Here is a 14,217-nt window from a genome sequence, read left to right on the forward strand (position 1 = left end):
GGGAACCGGTGTGACCAGCACGCTATGGCCGTTGGCTTTTTGTTATTATTATTATTATTATTATTATTATTATTATTATTATTATTTCACTTTTTTTTGTGTAAAAAAAAATATCGTCGTAAACCTGAATCTACTTTTTTTTGGTTAATTCAGGTTCGTTCGATCGATCGATAGATCGATAAATCGTTCAAACGAGGGTGGGAGGGAAGAGAGGGGGGATGGGGTTATTCGGGAAAAAATCGATTTATCGAAACGATTGTTGAACGGACGGACGTACGCACGAGCGCACTAACGCACGCACGCAAGCTGTGACACAGAAACGAATTTCCACCGCCATTTGGAAAAACATATTCAAGGTTTTTCCTTTGGCCAAGCTTTTGTAATAATGTGTTCGCACGGTGCCCGCATACCTGTTTTTCTTTTTGTTTGTTTGTTTGTTTGTTTGTTTGTTTTGTTTGTTTTATTCATCTTTGTGCCCACGTCTTTACCCCTCGCACTTCTCACCTCCAATGGTATCTCACTCCGTATCTCCCTCTCTCTCTCTCTCTCTCTCTCTCTCTCTCTCTTTCTGTCTTTTTCTATCTGTCTCTCCCGGAAATTCGAAACGTGAAGACAGACCGACACATTTTTTTTTTTTTTTTTTTTTTGTCTTTTGAACAATGAAAAGGAAGAAGTTGAGGACATCTGTTTAAATTCTTTTGTTTTTCGGTTGGAAAATTAGCATACCAAAACGAATGCGGCATTCATTTCAATTAAAATAATAATGATAATTTGAATTTAAAAAAAAAAGACACAAATAAAATATTATCATTATCATCATTATTATTATTATTATTATTATTATTATTATTATTAAATTCGTGAAAAAAAGAAAAATTTTTTTTTTTTTTTTTTCATCGAACGTGACTACTACTCGATTGGATGTCAGAAAGAAAAATGAGGGGGATAAAAAAAACGATTTTAGAAAATGATAATAATAATAATTATGTGATACTACAACGGTAAAATAATAATAATAATAATAATGATAATGATAATGATAATGATAATGATGATAGTAATAACAAATAAATACGCAAGTAGGTCACAATCACAAAATTGGAATTTAAATTGAATAACTTGTCGTCGTTTCGGTTTCCCTCCTCGTTCGGATTCTCTCTCTCTCTCTCTTTCCCTCTCCCTCTCTTTGTGTCTCTCTTTCTCTCTTTCCCTCTCCCTCTCTCTCTCTCTCTCTCTTTTGGAGGGAAAAACCGAGTGGTATATGATGAGGTTTGGGTGTGTGCGTGCTTTCGAATCGAAGGTTTCCGAGGAAAAGGTGAAAGGAGGAGGAGGAGTAGGAGTAGGAGAGTATTTAATTAAACCTACAAGGTTTGCAAGGTTTCCAAGAATTTCTTTTTTGTTGTTGTTGTTGTTGTTGTTGTTATTATCGAAAAAAAATCTTTGCGTAAAAACGAGTAGGAGGAGACCGACTGACAAATCGTCGATCGTGTCTTTAGGGAAAGGTAGATTTGTAAAAATAATAAAAGTGACGAATGTTACTTTTTTTACTCCCACCACGTCGCGGCGCCACAGGGCACGAAAAGAAATTTTTCGCGGAGGATAAAAAAAAGGTTCGCGAAACGGATTTCGAGTTGGGAGAAAAGTCGAAGCGAGAGAAAGAATTTTAATAATAATAATAATAATGGCAATACATCATCATCATCATCATTATCGTCGTCATGTTTGTCCGGAAACCTTAATTCAAACTCTCGTTAATTTAAATTTCGCCAACGCGCGCCTAAAAAAACTCTCTTACACGCGAAAGTATACATAAACGGAAATCAATTTTTAAAAAATTTTATTATTATTATTATTATTATTATTATTATTATTAATTTATTTATTCGCTCTTATATCGACTTGACTCTCGACTCTTCCGCCTTTTTCTTTTTTGAAATGATGATGATGATGATGATGATGATGGGGGGGGGGAATTAAGGTACCAAAAAAAAGATGTTTGTGATAGTTTAGGTTCGAATTATTTTTTAACAATTTGTCTACAAAATGTAATTTTTTCAAATGCAGGTATTTAAAGAAATGTCTATTATTATTATTATTACTAATATTAATAATAATAATCTGTGACGAAAAACGTTATTAAAAAATAATAATAATAATAAATAAATAAGGTGTGATAAATAACTTTTCGGTTACAATGTCGGTGATAATTCGTATAAAAAGGCGGTGCTTGGAACTTCCGATATCCGCCGCGAGAACAATTCTACCAACTACGGAGATTAAATCGGCGGCATACGCACCGGAAACGGATTTACACAAGTAAGTTTTAATTAAGTCCTTTTTTTAAACAATTTTTTAACTTTAAAAAAAAAAAAAAAAAATCAGGTTCGTGTTTGTTGTTGTTGTTTTGGTTGTTTTTCTCCTCTCTCTCTCTCTCTCTTCGATTACGAAATGCATTTAATACATGCATGTTTGATATTTATTTAATCGAGAATTGGAAAAAAAAAAAAAAAAAATTTAATGTCTCGTGAGCCAATATGGCGGCCTCAGGTTAAAAATTATTATTATTATTATTTATTTAACTTGAAAGCCCTTGAAAAAAAAATTTGAAATTCAATCGTAAAATTTAACTTTGAACAAGTTTCTCTCTCTCTCTCTCTCTCTCTCTCTCTCTCTCTCTCTTCACGGGATGAAATCGTGTGTTTGTGTGTATTTTGTCAATTTGAATTCGAATGCTAATAATTGTCACGGACGTCTCTCAACGTCTTCTATCTCACTCTCTCACACGCGCGAAAATTATTATTATCGTAAAAATTTCGCGTAGCTTATTAACATACTCGAACATCATCATCACCTGTTTGTTTTTCTCTTGCTTGCTTCACTCTCGTCTTTTATCCTTCTTCCCCTCCCCCCTCTCTCTTACCTCTACGCCGGGACAGGTTCCAGGCACACAGCCTGTGATATTTTACATAATCGATTTTTTTCCCTGCGCGTCTGTGTGCGTGCGTGTGCGTTATCGACCAACATTTCATTTCATCATCATTATCATTATCATTATTATTATTATTACTATCATCGTCGGAGTAATTATTATTTGTTCAAAAAGGGTTCATTGAACTCGTACCTACTTTTCCAAATTTTCAATATGGAAAAAAAAAAAATGTTGGAAATTGATTAGTTCGTTATCGAACTAATGAATTTTTGGAAGAGAAAATAATAATGATGATGATGATGATGATTTTTCTCGGCGTGCGTGCGTGTGCGTGTGCGTGTGCGTGTGTCACGAATCCGCCGCGTCACCATTTGTAATTGCAAACTTGTGGGAGCGACACTTTAGTTATTAGATCTTGTACATTTTTCATTAGTACCCGGTAATGAAGACGAATCGTTATTATTATTATCATTATTATTCATTTTAAACGCGGTAAAAAAAAAAAGGTAAATAAATTATCAGATTACCAAGGTAGGAGTGGGAAAAAATTTTTTCATTTTTGGCGGAAGAAGAATTATTACTCTCGTGGACGACAATAATAATTACCTTATATGGTAATAAATTGTTTAGTTCGTCATTCGAAACTCGTTTCGGGTGGATAATTTACACAAAATTAAAAAAACGAAAAATTCGACGCGTAAATTGGCGATGTTGTGCGTAAGCTAAACATATGCGAATAATGTTATTTATCATTTTTTCTCGTCTCTCTCTCTCTGGGAAAGGGAAATGAAGGTTCGTAATAAACCGGAAGTAGTTTACTCAAGTTTTTGTTTTTTTTTTTTTTTTTTCTTTTTTTTGCCGGTTTTACTCTCGATGATGATGATGATGATGATGATGATCACACGTGGAATATTTTTTTTATTATTCATGGAAAATGCGGAAAACCTCGCACATTTCCTTTGTATTTTTTTTTTTGATGATTGATTGGAAATCTTCGCACATGTTGTTGCGATTTGTTATTTATATATTCGGGTGTCGAAAACGGATAAGGAACAACGACAACAACAACAACAACAACCACAACAACCAAACTCGTGTCTTTTTTTTTATGTCTCCGAAACCTTGATTCCTTAAATGGATCCTTAGATGGACGAATTTATATAATAAATTAAAATGGCGTCCGAGGAATTCAAATTTTTGTTTTTATTTTTATTTTTCGATTTATTGAATGACGACGTCGTCGACGACGACGACGACGACGACTCCTTCACATAACTTTTCAATGTCATCTTTTATGTCGTTTTAGGTAGGATTTTTTTTTTTTTTTTGTCCTCATCGAGAGAGAAGGACGACGACGACGACGATGATGTGTTTATTTTGATTTTTTTTTTCCGGCTTTTCAAAATCGTTTTCATTCCACTAAATTATTCATCTTACACTATAAAAAAAAAATTTTAAAAACTAATTTAATTTGCATAAGTTGGCAGAAGCGTTCGATTCCTTTTAAATGATGATGATAATAATAATCATAATAATAAAAAAATTGCGTCGCATTTTCATTTTAAATTTTCCCTATTTTTTTTTTTTTTCGTTTTTTTAAATTAAGTTCGGGTTTTGTCAAGGGCGTCGGGGTGATTTGTTTCCGGTTGTTGTTGTTGTTTGTTTGTGGTAAAATTGTTTATTTTTTTTTTCTAGAACGGGAAAGAAAAAGAGAAAAATTTTTTTTTTTCGATTCCCACGAGTCAAACCCCGGTGACCGCCGTTGCGTTGTTACTTTACCATCGACCTCACGTTTATCGTCGTTTGTTTGACTAATTATTATCATTATCATTTTTCTTTTCTTTCCAGGTGGTTTCACGGTCACATTTCTGGAAAAGAAGCGGAAAAAATGATATTGGAAAAGGGTAAAAATGGAAGTTTTCTGGTACGAGAATCCCAGAGCGAACCAGGTCATTTTGTTTTATCCGTCAGAACGGAAGACAGAGTCACACACGTTAAAATTAGATGTCAGGTAGGTGGGTGTGTGCGAGTGTAGAGAGAAAGAGAGAGAGAGAATAGCATTTAATTTTACACGGATTTGTCGTTATTGTTACTATTATTATTACTATTATTGAAAGAAAACAAAACGCGTTCTCACAAACACGCACGCACGCAACACACATATTGTTTGTTGTTGTCGTTGTTGCGAGACCTTCGGCGAAAAGCGTGTCCTTAATCCTCATGACGAGCATTTTAATTTTTTCGATTGTCCCTTTGCAATGACTAATATTTAAAAAAAAAAAAAAAAAAAATATCACACGCGAAGGTACGATTTCATTAACATCCTCTAAAAAAAATCGTATAAACATACAAAAAAAAAAAAAGCCAACCTGGAAAGTTAATAGAATTACGTCATCGCAAGGTTGACACACACACACACGCACACAAAAATCCGCCATTTTTATTTGTTTGTTTGTTTTTTAAATTTGGTTTTTTTTTTTATTTTCCAGGAGAATAAATACGACGTCGGAGGCGGCGAAAGGTTCGAATCCCTGAGCGAACTAATAGAATATTACAAGAAAAATCCAATGGTCGAAACAAGTGGAACGGTTGTTCATTTGAAACAACCTTTTAACGCGACAAGAATCAACGCTTCCGGCATAGACACGAGAGTCAAAGAATTACAGGTTTGTTAATTTCAATCTGATGCCACGTGTTTCGTGAGAGAGAGAGAGAGAGAGAGAAAAAGCGACGATTGTAAGTGTAAAAGTGAAATGGAAAATCCACCTCATTTCTCTCTTCGGAACGTTACCAGCGTGTAGTTCGAACTATCGATCTATCGATCGATATATCGATTTATCGATTGTTCCTTTCTCTTCCCGCTTTTTTTCTTCTCATTCATTTTCAAATTAAGACAAAAAAAAAAAAAAAAAAATTTGTTGATAATTTAATTACGTAATTTTTTTTGTTGTTGCCTTACCCGTCGACCCGATGATTCATTTCTATCCGTTGTTGTCGAGAAATTTTTTTTTCTTTTTCTTTTCTTTTCTTTACGTAATCTTTAATAAATTTTTATTATATCATTATCGCTATTATTATTATTATTATTATCACAATCATCATTATTATTATTTCACGGTGACATTAAGTAGGCATGCGAAAAAAGTTTTGTGTTTGTTTGTTTGTTTTTGGCTAAGCATTCTTCAAATGCAAGTGCGCGTGACTAAAACAATCGATTAAGTTTCGAGATCGTTTGATGAATCGTTATTATTATATCGAATCGAATCGAATCGAATCGAAGGACTCGTTCTTTCGATTTATTAAACATTATTATTATTATTATGTATCGAATGTTTTATATATAACGCGAGAGTATTACATAAAAATAAATATTTATGTAATGAACACTAATAAAGGGAACAATGGGGCAAAAAAAAAAAAAATTTTTTTTTTTGCCCCATTGTTGTTCAAGTTCATCCATCTATTCAAACGATGAGAAAAACGTTTGTTTATCGTTTGTTCGTTTGTTTGTTTGTTTCAGAAGGAAAATGGTGCGGCAACTGGAAAAGCTGGATTTTGGGAAGAATTTGAAAGTTTGCAGCAGCAAGAATGTAGACATTTATTCACAAGAAAGCAAGGGCAAAGACCCGAAAACAGAAACAAAAATAGATATAAAAATATTTTGCCATGTAAGTGAATTTTCATTTCCTGTTTCCGGTTTATGGAAGGTGGGAAAGGGGAGGGGGATTTATGAAAACGTTGTTATGTAATTTGTTTTTAAAAAAATTCCAGTCGATCACACGAGGGTGAAATTAAAAAATGCGGATCCCAACATTCCGGGTTCCGAATACATAAACGCGAATTACATAAGGCAGGAACCGCAGGAAGGTTCGGGTTTGGCGGGTTCCGAAGTCGGACTGAAATCATATATCGCAACGCAAGGTTGTTTGCCGAGCACGGTTGCCGATTTGTGGATGATGGTCTGGCAGGAAAACGTCAGAGTTATCGTTATGACTACCAAAGAAATAGAACGGGGAAAAGTAAGTCTATAAAATATCGAAATTAAATCGATCGATCGAATCGAATCGAATCGATTGTGACGATGATGTTTTCCGTTTCAGAATAAATGCGCCAGGTATTGGCCGGACAAAAACCAAAGCAAAGAATACGGGCCGATAAAAGTTTGCAGCGTGAGCGAAACATCAACAAGCGATTACACATTACGTCAGTTTCTAGTCTCATCCGAAGAAGGCACAGAACAGAAAACCATTTACCATTACCACTTTCAAGTAAGTGTGACAAGCCCCTCCCCCTTCCCTCCTCTCCTCCCTTTCTCCTCCCCTTGCTCCTCCCCCTTCGACGCATAATTCACGATGCGTTATTGATGTTGTTTTTTTTTTGTACAGGCCTGGCCCGACCACGGCGTGCCCTCTGACCCCGGCTGTGTTCTCAATTTTTTACACGACGTGAACGCTCGTCAAGAATCCATTCCAGATGCGGGCCCCGTACTCGTTCATTGTTCGGCGGGAATCGGGAGAACGGGAACGTTTATAGTTATCGACATGATATTAGACATGATCAAAAGGCAGGGTGAGTCCTATGCACGAAACGTTCGCGAGTGCCATTTTTTTTTTTTTTTTTCGAATAAGTTTTAAAAGTTGTTGTTGTTGTTGTTTTCCAGGTCCCGACTGTGAAATAGATATTCAAAGAACAATTCAAATGGTTCGTTCGCAACGTTCTGGAATGGTTCAAACTGAAGCACAGTACAAATTTGTTTACCTAGCCGTACAGCACTATATAAATACGTTAACGCAAAGAATACAAGCCGAACAGGTAAGGAACGATAGTTGGCCGAACAATGAAAAACGAAATACGTCAACTATTAACCGATCATGACCATCGACCTTGTTCCGAATGGGGAGGCACCCCATTCTCTCCCTACACACTCCCCATTTCCGGTCTCCTTCGCCTTTTTTGTTCTCATTTTGATTTCCGACGGAAATGAAATGAAAAGTTGTTTGTTCGATTACAGAAAAGCCTTCAATTGGGTCGAGAATACACGAATATAAAATACACAGAGTGCAAAGTCAACGACGGGGGAGGGAGCGGTGGGAGCAGTTGCGGGGGAAGTAAAACTCAAATCGATCTTCCAAGGCCTCCGGAAGATTTGCCACGACAAATGTACGAAAACCTTCCGTTAAAAGAAAGGGGTCACAATAACGTGGGAGCGTCACCGGGTCCGACGGCGGGAACTCGATCTCCGACTTCTGCCACGTCTCCCCCGACTCCCGCCCCTAGAAATTGCATTTATTAATAAATTTATAATGATTATAATGATGATAATGATAATGATAACAATGGTGAAAAACGACTGAACGGATTACGATTATCGTTATTATTAATATTATTATTATTATTATTATTATTATTGCTACTATTGTTAATAATAATTTTTTTTTTTTTCGCTTCCACAAATTGAAAAAAAAAAAAAAAAAAAAGTTTAAAAAGTCATAAATAAATAAACTTTAAAAGTGTTCAAAATAAATAAAATAAAATATGCCTTTTTGTTTTTTTTTTTTTTTTTCATTTAATTTATTATTATTATTATTATTATTTGAAAATTTAATCGAACCTTAAATGAAAAGGGCCGAACGGACGTCCTTTTGAATTTTATAATTAATAAAAAAAGAAAAGAAGAAAACGTTTCTGCTTGATATAAACTAAGGAAAAATATTCATAGAGTAAATAAACTTATTTCGATCGAATCGGAGAAAGTAGAAGTTTGTTTATTATATACGCGTTAAAATTTTCTGGCGGGAAATTTAAATAAAACGTGTCGATAACTAAAATAATTTTAATTGGTCGTCTGCATTTTTATACGCGGTAAAGTTTTAATCAAGTACAAACCGACGGATTTGGAAAATTTTTTTTTTTTTTTTTTAAAGGTTTTTTAATTTAAATTTGTTTTTAATGTTAATTTAAAAATTTTTTTATTATCGAATTAATACGAATAAATAAATAAATAATTAATAAGTGAAAAATAAAAGTGTAAAATTTTAATTTAATAAATTTTTGTTCGTTTGGAATTATTTTTAACTAGGAATCATCATCAAAATGAAGGTAAGAAGATTATTTAAAATTATTTTTTATTTTTAATGTAGAAAATTAAACGTAAATAATGAGAGCACATCGTTGTTAGTCCATATTTGAACAAATACCAAACAATTTATTTTTTTTATGTGATATTTTTCTAAATTTATTACACATAATTGGATCCCAAAAAGAATACAATGAATAGATGAAACCATGAGGAACAATTAAAATTAGGTATGCTTGATTGTTATCGAGTTTAGGTTCCTTTTTTACTAAACCTGTAAGTGAATGAAATGATTTCAATAATTACCCCATCAAACCTTATTTAAGTTTTGTTAAGTGGAATCGAAAGAAAATCTGAAGGTAACCAAGAGAAAATACTTTTTGCAACTTAAAAAAATTCCCTTTGTGTTCATTGTCTTTGTAATAAAAGTAGCATAAAACATTTGAAATGAAAAAATTTACTGATTCTATTGTCAGAAAATAAAAAAAAAACCCTCCAACATCATCAACAATAAATAGAAAACTCGAATGAAATTTAGAAAAAAATCACTCGATTACTTAATAATCGAATAAAACTCATTATTTTATTATTCTCTTTCGAATGTTTAAACAATTTTTCAATTAAGGAACAGACAAAAAAGGGTAAAAACTAATAATAATAATAATAATTATTTATTTATTTTAAATTGCGGTTAAAAAAAAAAAATCGATTACAATCCATTAAAAATATATAAATAAATAAATGTGTAAAACCGTGATTAAAAAATCATTTGAATCGAAAATAAAAAAAATAATTGATACATAATCTAAGGAGAGAGACAGTTAGAGAGAGAGAGAGAGAGAGAGAGATCAGTTAATAATAATAATTAAAAAAAAAAATGATGATGATGATTATGGTATTTTAGTGTTGCAATTCCCATGATAAATTTTAACGTCTCCATCGCAATGATAAAACATATTGAATATATCTTCGTATCCATGATGACTCCACCACTGACACAATTGTCGATTCCATGTGCAATCCAATAAATGTATTAATTTTTTATGTTCCTGAGATACCAATGTGTACCAATCTTGATCACCAAGATGTCCTTGAAACATGTATTTATCTACTAATCTATAAAAAAATAATAATAATTATGAGGTAATAAAAATTACGATTGTAGTAGTAATAATAATAATAATAAGTGACAAACCTTTTAACTTGTTCTGGTAATAATAATTTATTGTAAAGCAAAGATTTTCTTAATCTTTCAAAATGCAACAATAAAACACCTGAATTAACACCTGGATTTCCTTTTTGTGACAAAGGTTTACCAAAATTTGTATCTCTGTATTTAGCTCTGTACATGTACAAGACATGCCTGTAAACTGGACTTTGTTCCGGTGCTATACCGATTAATTCATTGCTACCTAATTTTTTTTTAAAAAATGAATGATGATATTAATAAATGTGTTTGATTGATTGTTGATAGGAATCACGTGGGGAGGGGGAGGGGAGGGGAGAATGAAAATCATAGAATAAAAAAAAAAGTTTATCTTACTGAAATTATTAAATTCATCGAAAAGTAATTTAACATCGATTTGTATTTTGGTATCGACATCAATCATGATACCATAATTTTGATCGTCTGCTATTTTATGCAATCCTAATGATATGAAAAAAAGTGCATCGGAATAATAAGAATCAGGTTGAGATGTGAAATATTTTCTCATTGTCATTATTATATCCGACATTTTTTCTGCAAGTTTTTCAACATTGTGATATGTCACCTGTAAAAAAATCATCATGTGTAATTAATTAAGTTTTTTTTGCATTCACTTAATGATTCAAATAATAATTATAATTGTTGTGTGATGATGAGTGGTTTGTCATACCTTGAAATTTTTATTTGTTGAATTTTTAACTTGATTAAGAACTTCATCGGCAACTTGTCGACTCGTTTCATCCGTTATAACATTTATATTTAATGGAACGGATGAATGATTAACTAGAGAATGAGAGAATACTGTAAATTTATTTTTTAACGGTGATTTGTTCGTTGCTCTACAAAATATACACCAAATATTATAATAATTAAAATTCAATCCGGCGGTAGAGTTTCGTACATAAACAAAATGGCTGTCCGATTCATTGTTTGATTTTATTTGTTTTATATGATAATTCACTAAATTGTTTTTAAAATTGTTTTCCGATTTTTCGTGCAGAGTAAAAAATAATACAACGAAACATACGACAAGGGTTAAATTTAATAATATTTTATAAAACAAACGCATTTAACGTGTTGTTAAAATTTACATTTTTTAAATTTCAACTGAAATAATTTTCAAATGACAACATTGTTTACAAATCAGGCCATATTTCACCCAGATGTGTACTGGTTTCGAATAATAAATGTCAGGGTTGCCATCTATGAAATGTCAAACGAGTAATTTCACGCCGGCATAATCAATTTTAAATTATTAACTTTTATTTTTATTTTACGCGTTTTATTTTAATAATAATAATAATAATAATTAAAACAAATTCGTCGTAATTATCGTCTAAATTATCACTCTATTTACACCATTAAAATGAAATGATTCTTTTAAAAAACAAAATGGCTTCCGAAAGTCTCATCATCACACATCGAGCAAAAATTATTATTTCGTTTTACTTATTTATTTTTTTATAAAAGTTATTTTACGTAAATAAATTGAATTATGGATTTAAAAATAATAGAAAAAAAAAATGAAAAAAGATAAAAGGTAATTTATTTGACGTTTAAATGAGTATTTATTTTTAAGTTGGCAACATTGTTTTTGCAGACGCGAAGTCGGAATATTATTTACACTTGATTTAAATTTAAATTTAAATTTCAAAAAAACCGTTTACAACAAATTATTTAAATTATGATAATTAATTTTAATATTGTTATGCACACGTCATGTTTTAATTTATTTATTCTGTCATTTTTAACTCATTTTTTTTCAACGGTTTTATGTAGCGACGCAGGAAAATGTTTTTTTTACAATAATAATAATAATAATAATAAGATAAACGGAGATGATGAAAAATATCTCGAAAGGCTTACACCTATTTTAGGTGAAACGTATGTTTTGCTGATTTAAATCTCATTTGCTTTTTAGGTATTGCTTTCAATTATAGTTAATGTAATTTTTTTTTTTTTTAATAGTTTTACATTTCAAAAAGATGGTTTTAGTTATTCTGTTGGCATTTGTGCGGATACATCAAAACTAGCCAATGTCAGCGTTAGTAAAACTAAAGCATCAGAAGAACCCATTCCGCTGGGTAGAAGAAACGAAACGCAAATCATGGGCGGAGGTTGTTACACGTCATTAAAATTAATTAAAAATTTTACATAAATTGATTCTAATTAAAAATAATTTTGTGTCTTAGATACTTGGGTGATGGTTCAGTATGGATGTTCTCATTGTTTACCAAGTACTCAGTGCCTTGGAAATCGTAATGTTTCCATTTACATTGTTTGTGATCCGATTCATCACGATAATCATGTAAATTTTTTTTTTTATCGATTTTGTTTTGATCGATGAGTTTTATTTTTTTAAATCATTCGTTCAAAAAATGTCTCCTTTTTTTTTTCTTTTTTTGTTTAGAAATTACAATTAGCTGTAGAAAATGATTGTTATAATCAATTTGTACTTCCTACATCTTTCATATGCACACACGAAGAAAAAGTATCCGGGACTTCTGTATTTTTTATATTACTTTCAGTCGGTTTTTTTATGTATTTTCTTGTGGGTGTGATTTACAGAAAACTCGCGCACAATGCTCAGGGTTGCCAACAATTACCACATTTTAGATTTTGGCAAAGAATAGGAGGATTATGCTCTGTAAATTTATTACCTTGTTATACACGTATAAAAAAATTTTAAAATAAATTCATTTATTTAAATATAATTTTATTTCAGGATGGGTGTAATTATGTGTGTAGATGCGATACAGAACCTGAAGATTCATGGAATAACATAACGAGTAATTTTGATGGCGGTGACAGGGATGATGCATTATTAAAACCTTAAAAAATTATTCGATATTTCAGATGAGACTAATTTTATATGTTTAATGACAATGATGTGTGTGTGGGTGTGTGTAATTTTGACTTTGATTCGTTTAACATAACCAAAGATTTGCACTAAAGATTGAATTGTTCATTCGAATTTTACCTTTTTTTTTTTTCCAATTCAGTGATTGATTGATTGTTTTATTTAATGTAATATTTATTTGTTAATTAATTAATCGAATGTGTAAACGGTTTTTAGGGTAGTTAGATTTATTCATTAATTAATTATTGTTAATTTTATTAATATCAGTATTAATTAATTAATTAATTAATTATATTATTAATCTAGTCAATATGGAAAAGATAAAATAAATTTTTAATTATGATAAAAAGTTTAAATTTCTTTACCTTTTATTATTATTATTATTATTATTTCCGGTTTGACAAGAGAGAGAGAGAGAGAGACAAGTACAATTAAAAAGAAAATTATAGAATATTGTTAAGACTCAAACGTATTGAATCGTGTTAATGACAGCCAAGAGAAAGAGAGAGATGATAAAAAAAGAAAAAATAATGATAAAAGAATATATAATAGAAAAGAAAAAAAAAAAAAAAAAAAAAAGATGGAGAGTATGACACGTGAGGTTGACATCTACGTCAAAGAGATTTACGTTTTTGTTGTTGTTGTTATACAAACCTCTTAATTATCATGGTCGGTTACAAGGGTAATTGAAAGAGAACAAAAGATTCTTTTGTCTTTTTTTTTTTTAAATTTCAAAAAAAAAAAAAAAATTTTATTTATCAATCAAAATCGAACAAACAATTATTATTATTATTATCGATGAGCAAACATTCTACACTTGAAATTGTTTCGAGACAAATAAATACATTAAAAAAAAAAAAAGAAAAGAAACATATTTCGTTGCGATAGGACCCTTAAAAAATTTTTTTTTTAAATCAAACATATAAGACACGTGACTCCATGTTTTTTTGTTTTCTATCTATTTTTTTATATGGGGATGATTTTTATAACCGCAAACATTTACAATCGATTTATTATTATTATTATTATTATTATCATCATCATGTCGATTGTTTTTCTCTTTTGTTAATATCATCTCTTTTAATTTTATTATGTTTTCTTTATGTTTTTACGTATTTATTAAATATTTACTTTGTTTATTATGT

General features: G+C 31.0%; 3 protein-coding genes across 3 annotated transcripts in view; 2 read left to right on the forward strand and 1 right to left on the reverse strand.

Annotated features, from left to right (window-relative positions):
- Phum_PHUM498310 (tyrosine-protein phosphatase corkscrew, putative) overlaps nt 1-8,222 on the forward strand; it is a gene marked incomplete at both ends in the record, with an annotated part of 23,690 nt that extends 15,468 nt beyond the window's left edge. Inside the window, 8 exons of the mRNA XM_002430727.1 lie at nt 4,778-4,940; nt 5,419-5,595; nt 6,450-6,597; nt 6,701-6,948; nt 7,030-7,197; nt 7,315-7,498; nt 7,590-7,741; nt 7,941-8,222. Of these exons, the coding sequence (XP_002430772.1) occupies nt 4,778-4,940; nt 5,419-5,595; nt 6,450-6,597; nt 6,701-6,948; nt 7,030-7,197; nt 7,315-7,498; nt 7,590-7,741; nt 7,941-8,222 (1,522 nt within the window). The remainder of the gene's footprint in view (nt 1-4,777; nt 4,941-5,418; nt 5,596-6,449; nt 6,598-6,700; nt 6,949-7,029; nt 7,198-7,314; nt 7,499-7,589; nt 7,742-7,940) is intronic.
- A 1,673-nt stretch (nt 8,223-9,895) lies between these two features.
- On the reverse strand, nt 9,896-11,281 carry Phum_PHUM498320 (uncharacterized protein; the record flags this gene model as incomplete). Its single annotated transcript, XM_002430728.1, has 4 exons — nt 9,896-10,121; nt 10,201-10,417; nt 10,549-10,777; nt 10,883-11,281. The coding sequence occupies 4 exons, from the start codon at nt 11,279-11,281 to the stop codon at nt 9,896-9,898; spliced, it is 1,071 nt and encodes a 356-aa protein (XP_002430773.1).
- A 639-nt stretch (nt 11,282-11,920) lies between these two features.
- Phum_PHUM498330 (Cation-dependent mannose-6-phosphate receptor precursor, putative) lies at nt 11,921-13,048 on the forward strand (the record flags this gene model as incomplete). Its single annotated transcript, XM_002430729.1, has 5 exons — nt 11,921-12,005; nt 12,198-12,329; nt 12,405-12,520; nt 12,623-12,859; nt 12,938-13,048. The coding sequence occupies 5 exons, from the start codon at nt 11,921-11,923 to the stop codon at nt 13,046-13,048; spliced, it is 681 nt and encodes a 226-aa protein (XP_002430774.1).
- Nucleotides 13,049-14,217: the final 1,169 nt, after the last annotated feature.

This window comes from Pediculus humanus, genomic scaffold (genome assembly GCF_000006295.1).
Source record: "Pediculus humanus corporis 1103172108266 genomic scaffold, whole genome shotgun sequence".
In the NCBI taxonomy this organism is placed as follows: Eukaryota; Metazoa; Arthropoda; class Insecta; order Psocodea; family Pediculidae; genus Pediculus; species Pediculus humanus.